General features: G+C 33.5%; 1 protein-coding gene across 4 annotated transcripts in view; it reads left to right on the forward strand.

Moving 5' to 3' along the window:
* Nucleotides 1-13,736, forward strand: part of LOC149905448 (uncharacterized) — a 95,636-nt gene that overhangs the window by 66,513 nt on the left and 15,387 nt on the right. For all 4 annotated transcript variants that reach the window (XM_090106750.1, XM_090106751.1, XM_090106752.1 and 1 more), the window contains exon 3: nucleotides 592-730. In XM_090106750.1, the coding sequence (XP_089962876.1) occupies nucleotides 592-730 (139 nt within the window). The remainder of the gene's footprint in view (nucleotides 1-591; nucleotides 731-13,736) is intronic.

The following is a 13,736-nucleotide window of genomic DNA, read 5'->3' on the forward strand; positions in this document are numbered from 1 at the left end:
GCTGATGCAGATTACAGCTGTGCTATTACGAGCTATATAGTGTATGTAAATGGACCGTGATAAGGTTTAAGTGCTCGTGATGGAGTAGGTAACTCTGAAGTATGGAGTGACTCGGTGGTGCAAGGAGAGATTAAAGTTGTAGGTTAGTGCGCGGGCTTGTTGTGTCGTGGAATTGTGGTTGAATAGTCAGTTGTTAGTGTGGTGGATGGTAGTGTTTATCTTGGCAGTTGATTGACTGGTTCTAAAAAAAAGTGTCGCGAGTTTTACGCGTTGGCAATTAGAATTGATAGTGAATATGTGAATAAGTGCATAGTTATTGCCTTTAGCACCTACGTAGTGAAAATACAACTAAATTGTGTGAAAAATCTTTTAAAAATGCAGAATAACTGATAATCGTGTAGGTACCTACATATTAAAAAAAAGAAACAACTTTCAAACCAAATCTTTATTGAAAAACAAAAAATATATGTAGGTACTTAATTAAAACATTTGAACGTCCTAATTATTTGCCTTATCCTTATTACCTATATTTTAAGCCACTATTGACTATGTATATAAAATAATATAATTAAATTATTTCTTCCTCCCCAGGTGTTGAGCAAACCTTACCAGGCGGCGTCCGGCGCGGAATTGACGAAGCTGTGCAACCACAAGCGGAAACTGCTAGCGACGCTGCAGGCGCGCGCGCAGTCGCCAGCCACGCCACCGCCGCAAAGTGAACAGAAGAAAGGTACTTTTAATTTTATTTTTTAACTAGTTATGGTAATAAAATATGGTCTAGGTCACTCGGAGATAATGTAGCTTTCTGCTGGTGAAAGAATTTTGGAAATCGGTTCAGAAGTTGTGAAGTTAAATCGTTACAAAGAAACAATGAAATCTTTGCTGATTGATGTCGATTTTACTATGAAGGAATTGTGCGAGAGTAAACTTGTTGAAGCAAAACTACGTTGGTCAGGTAATTTTTAACCTGAATAAAATCTGTATTGTATTACATATTCGTAATTCTAGTTACATCTTCTCTTATATATAAAAATGAATCGCAAAATGTGTTGGTAAGCGCATAACTCAAGAACGGCTGAACCGATTTCGATAATTATTTTTTTATTATATTCCTTGAAGTACGAGGATGGTTTTTATGTAAAGAAAACGTAAATATGTACCACGGGCGAAGCCGGGGCGGACCGCTAGTATAATATAAATGTTCTATGGTCTTCACTATACCACACTATACAGAGTGTTCTGTATTCAATGAAAGCATTTTTGCATAGCATAGAATAAGAACGAGAAAACTTGACGATTCACGAAGCTTCAAAAGTTGCAATAGAATTTCTTAGAACTCTATAGTGGAAATACAGCGTTAGTGCCACTTTATTCGGTCTTTATACGTCTTTGGGTTTACGAAATGTATAAAATTCATTTTTATATGAAACTAATATTTATGTACATTATTACGATTAAAATTTGTTTGTTAGTGTTAGTAATATTCTGAATTAAATCTATACTGAATAATTCCTTATTCTTAATCGCGTTACATGCAAGCAAATCCGCGGACTCGAGCTAACTAAATCAATAATCCTCCCTCATCTAATTAATGTTGTTTGTAACTTGAAATTAATGAAAACATCAAATGCGATGCGATATTTCAATTTGGATGGTAATTTTAATAAATAATTCGCAACGAAATAGCAAAGTTTGGCGAGATGGGATAACAATAAACAAATTATTATCATTATTATTCATGTCATGGGATAACGAAATTGACGTTTAAATAGCAGGCGAGTAATTAAATTGTGTATTATATTAGGGCTGCCTACTGTTTAGTTTTTGGTATTCATTACATTTCAATTGAAGTCTATTCTGTATTGAATATAATCTATTTATTTTTGTAATTAATATAGTTTTTATTATTGTCGAGTGCTTTAGATATTTTGATGAATAATTTGAATGTTGAAATTGCTTTTGATGACTGAAAAATGTTTAGTTTCAAATTATAAATGGCTCGATTCTTGATGACTTTAGTTTCTGCCGAAGTAGGACGCGCTCTGATGAACTAGTAACAAGGGGTCTTTTATCAAAATTATCAGGTTGTCTTACATTATTAGCTTGCTTAACTATTGTGTTTAACAAACCATTGAGTTTAATTGAATTGGATATTAGTTTTTGGTCAACCCTGGCGAGATTAGTGTCCATCATCCCTTGTTATTCCAACCCCAAGGTTTCATAACTTCATTTAATTCCACGACGAAATGAAATTGTCACTAGCAGAGCCTTCCAGACGTAATTGCAATATTCTCAACTTGTATAAAGAAGTCTTAGTTGTTGTTAGTTTATTTTTATTTGTGTAAATTTAGTTATATTCTTAGCTTGTATAAAAATAATTCGTAACATTTTACTAGTGGGGACAGTGTGTTTTTATTTGTGTATTTGACAATGTTAAAAAATTTGGAAACGTTTCATGTTTTATTATTATTTGGATCGTTTTCTGGACAATAATCAACCTTGATGTACTTAACTACTAACGAATCTCACGGTACACTGTAGTTATCACAATGAAACACAAGTTCACAAATCTGCTTTTTAATAGTAGATGTAAATATTAATAGTAACAATATACGAGAATGTGATCCACTGTGTATACAATCCCAGGTTTTATAGCTTCTATATTATACACATACGCGATAAAATCATTAGTTCTATAAATAAAGTTTATAAATAGAAGACTAATTAAAAAGTTGTTCTCGCATTGCAATTATTAACACAGTGTCAATATGTGTCCATCGTTAATAACTAATTGATATTATAAAAAGTTTAATGAGCTCAAAATGCCGTTACATACAGGGTGTTCACTGCACATATACGTATTCGATCGGATTATTGCAAGGCTTTCCGCGCCTCGTTTTCATCCAATTACGTTTGACGCAGATTAGCGTCGAATCCGGAACACTGCAGCGTATCCGGAGAGGATCCTACACTGATGCTCCGGTAAATAGAGTGCGAGGTGTAAATTGTATTGTAGGGTCGTGTTCGGTGTTTGTTACCTTTTAGAGGTGAAATTTTGTGAAGTTTGTAGTTAGTGGATAATGAATAAGTTGTGTTTACCATCATGTTAGGTACGTATCTCTTTTTTATGTTGGAAATAAATGATGATTAAGTGTCATAGTAATTAAATATGATTTTGTTTACACTATTAAAGTCGACTAAGGATAGGGTGTTCCTTGATAATTTTTCATATCAAATTAATATTTTTGTTTTGTAAATCAAGTCGCCGAAACTAGTCATTGCAAAAGCCTACACACTCATAAAGCTAAACAAAATTACATGCAAATAGTGGTCATTAAAATACGGTCCGGCGACTATCGCAAATTCGACCGGAATATTTGCTAATTAATTAGTTGCTCGTAAATTTGTTAAATACCTCAAACGCGGGGCTAAAGTAATATTGAGATGGGAGCGAATCCGTGATTTATTGGTATTATCGCGGGGTGGCTTTATTCAATTATACAGCCCAACTGGCTTAGACTACGTTCACAGTAACTACATAAGCGACGCGATTAGCGATAGCGATTTGGACCTAAATTGAATTGTCTCGATTTGTCGGTATTAATGATAACTAAGCAATATGTAATGCGTTATGTTATTTTATTGATTTGTCCCGATTTGTCAGTATGTATTAATGATATTTACGCAATAAGTAATACATGACAAAGTATTATTACATAGGTATCCAATTTGCGCGCGCTTAGGTAGTTATTTGACCTTATTGCCCATAACAGTTGAGCGATTTAGTTGAATTTTAAAGCTATACATTATTAAGCCATTTAGGCATTTATAGGTTTTTCGATGGGCTATTTATTTCCCTGTTTATTTATATTCTGTCTATTATACTTTACTTATTTACAAGATTATTATAATTTACTAATACATTTAGACGAGAAATACGAAGATAAATTTTATTTAAATACTGCACTCATAATGTCTATTATCGCTCCGCTATAATTAATACAATATTTTGTCTATATTTAATATTTATTATCGCTCCGCTAGTCACAACATCAGCCAATAGTCCTCGAGTGGGATGTACAAGCCTTTAGCTTTGATTCGCGTAATCCCACGTCGTTTCCTGTAGGGTGCACCCTGTATAGTGTCGACGGGATGTAAGGACACGGGGTTTCGCTTGGGTTTTTTACACCCGGCGAGCGTATGGGAAGCGGCGGCGCGGCGGTGCATTTTCTGTGTTTTTGTTTGCTCCCAGTTATACAGGATGTTTAGATTTATGAATGCTTTTATTGTGAATATCTATTGAGCGGTGGAAGGACATTGAGATGGAAAGGTAGAGATGTAATGAGACGACAAATTGTTATGTTATTTTCGGTTTTACTAAATACAAAATACGCAGCTAAATAAAACAAAAGTCCATTAACTAAATTGACTTGTTTTTAAAAGCGATTTTGTTCATATCTCTAGTTTTAAATTTATTATAATTGCGTTGTTTTTAAATTTAAATATTCGTAATGTGAAATGTCCCAGTTATTATAAGCGCCTACAAAATGCACTATAACGAGTGAACGACCGGATTTATTACTAGATGAAGGAGACTCGAATGAATGAGAGAACGCTTAACATAAAAGGCACATTAAATTTTTAATTTACACGAGAAATGGCGTTAAACATAACAAAACGCTTAGCGCTTACAAGCGATAAAATTCCCTTAATCTATACTTTCTATACTTATGAGTTTGTTTGTTTGTTTGAACGCGCTAATCTGAGGAACTACTTGTCCGATTTGAAAAATTCTTTCAGTGTTAGATAGCCCATTTATAGAGAGAGGCTGTAGGCTATATATCATCACGCTAAGGCCTAAGACCAACAGTAGCGGAGCAAGGCGGCAATAAATGTAAAACAACAGGGCACAACTAATCTAACATAGGTAATTATATATTTATATAATCGTTCGCCCCAATTCTGGTAACATTTTTAGATATATATTTTTAATATTAGCGCTATATTCGTGTCGGTTGAGACCGTCAAACATATGGCAATCTAATTCGGAGTAGGTGATGTACGAAAATATTTGAACAGATGTCGGGTTCAATGAACCCCGTTGTTTTCTTTATCACACCCGGTATGACTAGGGTATAATTCGCAAATTTCCAAAATAAACTGATTTGTGTTGTACGAAATGAGTTTATCTCATCGTCTTGTTGCTTTGTTTTGTTAGTTTTAACGACTTGCAGATGAAGCGATTTTGATACAATTTTTTTGTGTATGTAGAGCGTATCGTCATCATCACTACATAGTATAAAACAAAGTCGCTTTCTCTGTCCCTATGTCCCTTTGTATGCATTAAATATACATTAAATCTTTGAAACTACGCAACGGATTTTGATGCGTTTTTTTTTAATAGATATAGGAAGATTCAAGAGGAAGATTTTATTAGGTATTAGACAAAGCGGGCGATTAGCTAGTTATTATATATATATACGATTATTTAAGTAAGATATTTCGTAAATAATTTTGTGCTCCACATTACAAAAGTTGTGTTCACTAACCGTCACATCCTTTCATTAAGGATTCATTATTTAATATAAAGCAATTTTGTTGTACTAACACGATTTATAAGTCAAGAACGGATGGACTGATTTTTATTAATTTTAATTTGTATGTCTGTCTGGATTACAATAACTGCAGTAAAATATGTTAGATAAATGACAGTTTCATTGATTATAATAGTTGTTATGGTCACTACATTTCTACAATATTCGAAGTGCATTGAAATAAAACTAATACTTTTTAACGTAAAGCGAAAGTGATAACTACCCGCAATCGGAAAAATCCCTAACGATCCTGTAAAATCTAATCGTCTATAAAAATAAAAATGAAGCTAGTTTTAACTGAGTGACTGTATTACAAAGTGCTTGTTTTGCTGCTTTTGTAACAAAGCGTAGTCTTTGTTGATAAGTGGCGGTGGGAGGGGGAGGGTTGTAAGGGGAGGGTGGAAGGGGGGCGCTGTCCGGCGGGTAACAACCCTGTTAATAGAGTTGCAAGGAACACTATTCGTTTAAATAGACTTTGTTGTGTGAACTATGTTGGCTTTTGTAGAGGTGATTCGCATTTTTGTTACTCTTTAACCGACTTCAAAAAAGGAGGAAGTTCTCATCTAGGCCATGTTTTATTTATGTACTAACACTGATTTTTTAACGAGATTTCTAAACCGATTTATGTGATTGTTTTAGTTAGATGTATTTTTAATTTATATTTGATCGGGTTTTTGACTATTCTATTTAGGTGTGGATTGCTCGTTATTGTATGAAATGTAAGTAAAGTACAAATTAATTTCTCGTGTATGTATCGAAATTTTTAATCGTACCTTTTTTTGGAAGGATTAATGAAATAATTTGGAAAATCCAAAAGTGCACGCCTCATAATTTTTTTTTAATAAATATTTATTAATTATTATTTTTGTTTATTTAATAACAATTAAACCACATCGAATCAGACCCTGAAAAATGAAAGGGTTCTATTCCTGAGCATACTCAAGCGTAAGAGAAAAAAAAAGACTCGATTAGTAAAGTATTTCGGTCGCTATCGTGTTAACAAGAAAAAGGATCCGCACATACAGACACACGGACGTCCAAGACAGAACTTTTTTAAACTGTTTTTTAACTAGTTTAAATAACAAAAATGACATCAAAAATATCATGAACGTTAAAAATAGTGTTTTTTCTTAATATGTGTGTGTATGTATTATCTTACAAGTGCAATTTATGATACATAAAGACATTTTAAGTTTGAAAAATCAGATGTTTTGCGCGAAGTGACAGTAGTACCCACCTCAACGCTTCGCTTATGAGGCGTGCAAAAGAACATCGTCATCATCAGTTTTAATCATGGAGCAAAACTGAAATTCGAAAAATATCTACGGCTATTGACTATTGTATCATTGTATGTAGCTATACGGCTTTAATATTTTTTTAACGTTACCTGAAAATCCGTGTACTATTTTTTTTTCATTAAAAAAATGTGGCTTTTTGAAGGGATGTTTATTTGGCCATCATTGCTGTTTTTCATTTTTTGTATATTTTTTTTCCTTTTGGGGGTTGTAAGTGATTATTCTCTTCTCTTAGTTAGTATAGCTCATATTTTTTAATCGACACAAAAAGCACATGTAACGTAATTAATTTATCATATGAGTGGATAGATAGTTGGAAAGTGATCTGTTTATAACCAAAGAAAGGACAGATTAAAAAGAACAGTCTAAAATATTCTTCAAAACATCCTGTTAAATCGGTAAACGGTTTAAGTATACAATAACAAAATACATTTAACATAATAATGCTAGTCAAAACATGATTTAGTGCCACAAAGCCAGCCGCCCGCCTCCCCAGGGCCGCCTACAAGAACAAACGTAATCTTGTTAGAAAATAATGCTATGATAGGAAAATATTTATCCAGATCGTCGGGTCAATGAACCCCATTTGTCAAATTGTGTTGACCCTGTTGTGTCGGTTTGTTGTGACTGGGGTTTCTAATTGGTGATTATTAAGGTTTTATAAATGTGGTGGAAATTACCATAGTTGATTGTTCCTTTTTGCGTACCTTTATTGTTCACTAGCTGTGCCCCGCGGTTTTACCCGCATTGCTCTGCTCCTGTTAGTCTCAGCGTCATGATATACATATAGCCTATAATAGCCTTCCTCGATGAATGGGAACACCGAAATAATTTTTCAAACATTCAACACAAATAAATCGGACCAGTAACCAAACAAACAAACTCACAAACTCTTCAGCTTTGTAATATTAGTAATTTATAGATTTATTTTATTTTTATAATCTATTGTTGTATATATGGGAAATCGCAGGAGATGCAAGGAATTGGGGGAAATGCTTTGATGCACATTTAAATTTTAACATTTATACATAAGTGATAAGGAAAGATAGAATAAGTAAAATATTCCGACAGCTTCGAATGTCGCAAATTGAATAAATTTATTTTTCCTCTCAAATGTTTACCATCTTTATTGAATAAAGTATGACGGATTTATTGCTACATCGCGAGATTTCAATTATAAATAAGAATATGTAAATTGTATACCATTGAATGCTGACAAAGAAATGCTAACATCAAAGTTATCTATTGAAAAATAAGGATTTATATGGACGTCTAGACTCTTAGACTGCAGAGGTGAGTCGTTTAAAATTTTTCTTGAGAGCTCAGCAAATACATTTATCATTGTCGACTCGTTGAATCAAAGTAAATACTTTGTTGAATAAGTTATGTTCAGTTTTGTTATGTTCCACTTCGAGTGAAGAGGTATGGGGAGGTAGGTATCGCTTGTGCAGTTTCTGACTTCAAGTCTAAGCACAGAACAATAAAAACAAATAGAAGTGCGATAATGTCATAATTAGTATGAAAACCAGTGTCGCCAAACCCACACATTTAAACCGATAGTTATACAGTACACTACAAGTAAACTATGCCTTTGATTGGACAGCTTAATTTGAGTAAAAACTGACTTAGGTTATAAATTCAGCATTTCAATATGTACCCTAACGCACGATGTTACGGTTTATTTTAGTATAACATCTCTAGGTATATTAGCTGTTTTGTTTCTCATTGCACAGAAATTCCAAATTCGAAAAACATTCAGCTACTCCACAACAGAGGGCGTTAGTTTTCGATAGATATAACTTTGAACCTCAACACATAGAGATAAGGTTGAAATTTGTGTCACTCAACATTAATGACATTAACTTGATATTTATCTGATGCTATGCCCTGAGGGATGTCAGCCTTGTTATCGATATCGAGGTATCGATAATTCACAAATAAATATTTTTTGTGTATTTTTTTTCTTTCTATTATACGAGTATAGTATATAACGTGTCACATTTTGGAGTATGTTTATTACTACTAAGTACGTCTTTTTATATTATTATTATTAAATAAAAAACGGAATAGAATAGTATTAATCTATATTTACAAAATACAAACAGAAAATATGCATTATTTTAAATCTTGGAACTGCCGTAGGTTTGCTGTATCGATGGCCTTCGTTAGACTGCTTAGTGCTGTTCGGCATTCAGTTAACTCGTCACGTTGGATTTATCCATTTCTCTTTTAAATTAGCCTCTTTGGGAAATCTGTAAATAAATTGGACTAATGAAAGCTAAGGAAAAATAAAATAAAATTTAATATTTATAATGTTTGTCTTTTCTAAAGTATCGATACTGTCGATATGCGCCACAAGCATCACTAAAGCGACATTCGTTTGTTTATTGCAATAATATTCCAGAAATTCTTGTTTGCTGTTCAATCTATAATAGTACTAATTTCTTACGGATTAAGGTTCATTTTGACTAGATATTTGTATACAATTTTGACAAATTACAAGCGAAGATATAACATAAAATATTATATGTAAAATAAATAAAAATAAGACTTACCGATGGTATGAAATGCCTCCATTGCTGATATTATTTCGTCTGCTATCATTTTTGCACTCTTATACCGAACAACACGTCCTAATTAATGAATAAATACGGAAAAAAGGTTTGACAGCTGACAACCGACTCGAATATTTTTCTGCGCACAACTGAGAGCAAGTTAGGTGATCTTACCTTACAAGTGACACGTGGGCCACGCCCACATCACACTTCTATCTACTTTACTGTTCTGTGAGTCTAAGAATACATTGTTTATATTGCATAGAATAGAATACTGGTCAAGAATAAATAAGAATGATACTTCTTTTGCAATTTATGCAAGAAAATAATGAAGTAAATAAAATTCATGTTTCCTTTTTCTCATTTTCGATTTTTTTTTTAATTATATTTGTTTCAACAAAATGGTAAACAATTTTCAGACTCGTTTCTAATTAAGAAGCTCATTACATCGATATTCATTAAATTAAATAATTTTATAGTAATTATTTACTAATTGCATTGCGACTCACATAAGTAATTAAGAATTTTTGAGACTGCGAAAAGTAAATTTGGTTATGCTTCTTAACGAACTACAGAAATAAAGAAATCTAACTTATAAAGTTTCCGCATAGTCACTATAAATAAACCATTAAAAGTTTATTTTCCAAGTGACTCCCCCAAATTGGGAGCTCCGAGCCGCTCAGTGCGTGAGAGCCTTCATCATTGTGCACCGTAACAATATAGCATTCACGGCAACAAAGTGCTATTATACGAAACAGGCTATTATTCGATACCGAAGAGGTTAGTCCATATTCCGAACGTAGTAGGCACCCTTAGCCTCTTGCTATTGAGTCGCTTTTTCGGTCTGTTGACATTTCATTTCGTGCAAATGGGTCATCTTGGTACGATGGTACTGATTTCCCAATTTATTATGGAATAAACTTTGCATTAAAAAATAAGACTATGTCGCTCTCTAGCCTATTAAAGCATAATATAGCTCGATAAATGCTGATACTCTATGAGATTGCGTTTTAACTTTTAAGCCCTAATTCATCTTTGGGTCACCAACAAGATTAAATGCTTGTTTTTGACACAAAGGTTAGTTATAAATTGTAATTCATGTTTTAAGTACGATTGTGGACTGTGGACATATCCTAGGGAGCTTTATTGGCAAGATTCTAATACGAACTTTTCCTCATATATGATTATATGTATGACTTGGGGAGCTAAGAATACTTCAAGTGGCATCTCAATTGCATGTTTCCAGCTTGAAGCCCGATGTGGCTTTTCAATAGCCTCTCTCCAACGATTGTTAGGATGCAATAGGGCAAGACACAATTGCGAATAGATAGGAGTTATAAATAGTGACGTTCGGTGGCATATAACTATGGGAGGAGGTGACCCCGAATAATAGTAGAAAAGGTGGGAGTTTCATTGTTGTATTCGGTAACTAGGTAATACGTTGTCGTTTGTCTATGTCTATAAGCGACTTCCTAAAACAAAAGAAGGAGGCTTTATGTTCGTCATTTTGTATTTTTTTTTAATACATATATGTTTAATCAATTTCAATTTTATATGTGATCTCGCTTTATATAATGTCTGAATGAAAATATAAATTCAAAAGAGATACGAAAAGTGATAATTAACAATTAAAATCTTGTTAACCGAAAAGGAATCAGTTAAAGAACAAAGCGTAAACGTTCTGAAGACATCAGAGATTGGCCGGAGGCGCAGCGCGGGACACTTAACGATGATAAAGCGAATCGAAGTGTCCGCAAGCCGCAGCATTGCGTAATTACCATCAAGGAAGGCGGCGGGCGGCTCGAAACGCCGGCGGAGGGAACAAAAGCGTGCCCGTAACTCGAAACAATCGAGAATCGCTGCGAAGCGAGCGGTCGCGCACCCCGGCGACTATTGATCTCCTGCCCGCCCCGCGCCCCACCGCCTAGACACCTACCCCCCACTACCCCCCCGCGAGCCCCCTCCCAGCTCCTACTGTGAACGTTTTAATTGCAAATCTGCTGGATAATGCGCAAATAGATAAGATTATACGCGGTAATTATGCGATTGAATTTGCCGCCCTTTTCGATTCGTTATGGGCAAGCGATTTTTTTTAATGGACATTCACGGTTGTGGTGGGAGGTTTCAAGGCTGTTTATACAGTTGTTGGTTTTCTTTTAAATGGGGTAAGGTTTAATCGCTAATTTATTTCGAGGGTGCGAGCGATTTGAGTCACTATTTTGTTTCGCAAGTATGATTTATGTTAGGTTTTTCGGGTAAAGCTCTCAGGCAAGACTTTTAAAATCTTACTACATATAATGTTTTGTGATTATGCGAATGATAAAATGTTAAATGGTTATCTTTGGGGAAATTGGCACCATTACAATACACAGTATCTACATAGCAATTTTTTTGGTTTGTAAATAAAAAGATCAAATAGATATCCCGCAATCTCAACATCAGTATAAGTAACTTTTGAACGAATTCTCGCAAAGATTTCTTTCATTTACGATAAAAGGAAACGTTTTAATAGATTTTATCGTTTTAATTTGAATTCTTGATATTAACTCGTCAAAGAAATAACTCCATTGTCCGTCGCGGCGGCCGACCTTCATGAATAAGAAATAAACTTTTTGAGGTCGCAATGTAAAGGAAAATATGTTAAAAGATAGTATCGTTTACATTATTCCATTCAAATTGGTACAAATGTTTTTTATTTGTTAATTTTGTATGTTTAAGGAGTGAGGAGTGTACGTAATTGAATAATTACGTACGTCAGAATTAAATGAAATTTAAATCAAATGATTTGAGATTTATGGAATACTAGCTGTGTCCCGCGGTTTCACCCGCATGGCTCCGCTCCTGTTGGTATTAGCGTGATGGTATATAGCGCTATAGCCTTCCTCGATAAATGGGCTATCTAACACTGATATAATTTTTCAACTCGGAACAGTAGTTCCCGAGATTAGCGCGTTCAAACAAACAAACAAACAAACTCTTCAGTTTTATAATATTAAGTATAGATTAAAGGAGGGTAGAGCGACATTGTTATTCGTAATAAGTAATAACTGCTGGTATTGATAGATCTTAGATTGCTTTCATTTGTTATTTTGTTTTATACTCATGAAAGTAATTGTGGATTTAAGAATTGATTGCTTCGAAGTCTTTGGTACAGGTTACATTAATGCCTTTCGATTACGGACTGTTATTTTGATCTTTAGTATATTTATTACAACATTTATGTATTTATGTTCTGTGGAATTGTGTGCTTAATTAACTACAGTTAAATGTATGGTATTATATTAAAATTATAAAATACTAAGCTAATACTTATTTCATTATATAACGAAATCTATTTATGATGCTTTGTATATTAGAAAAGTTAAATGGCATTATGCATTACATAAACAACCTCCATTAATCTAGATACCTATCTGCAGACAAAATAATTGCTTCATAAATAAATCAATTAGTTCATTGCTCTTGCATAATGCATTCCTTTGATTTTATTAGATATACAGGCTTTAATGTATCCTCGCCTAGACAGTTTATAATATCGCCTAACTATAGTAATTTTATAATGCTGAACAGTTTTGTTTGTTTGATCAACAGGCTAAGCTCAGAAACTACAGGTACGATTTGAAAACAAATATTTTAGTATATTGCCCTTTCTCGAGGAAGGCTGTATGCTGTAAAACATGGGTGTATAAGACCAATAAGAGTACCTAGAGCAATGTGGGTAAAACCGCGAGTCACAGCTAATCTTAAATAAACTTTGATAGATCTAGTATTTTCTTTTTAAATTTGAGTCTAGATAACAAAAAACTGGAATAAGTGTTCGTAATATTTTTTATCAAATTCAGTTATTTATAACAATAGAGTATAAGTACTTAATGGAATAAGGCTTACATAATATTATATTAATATCAGAATAGAAGTTTATGTAATAGTGTTTAGGTATAAGAGCTGCCAGCTGATTGGATAATAAAACATGAAATTTCTAAAGAAATAGACCAAGCTAAGAAAACATAATCTCAGTAAAAAATACAGATCCAAATTTTAGATCAAGTTAGTTTAGTGTATTTTTTTAAAGGAATTGTTATGAATTTAGAAACGAAGTAAACGTCTGTAAAATGCTACAAAACTTGCATTAAGGGCTTCAAATTAAGCCTTTACACAGCCGTACTCATAAAGCGAAACAAAAGCGCTCCTCTAACACCTACTCGACATTATAATAAAAAGATAAACTTGCCAGCTTGAAACAGAAGCTGATAGAATTTTAAATTATAAACGGGGCGGGTATTAATGGCTGA

Source organism: Colias eurytheme, chromosome 10 (genome assembly GCF_061535395.1).
Source record: "Colias eurytheme isolate Ceu_HAF_F1 chromosome 10, ilColEury1 Martin Lab GWU primary, whole genome shotgun sequence".
Lineage (NCBI taxonomy): Eukaryota > Metazoa > Arthropoda > Insecta > Lepidoptera > Pieridae > Colias > Colias eurytheme.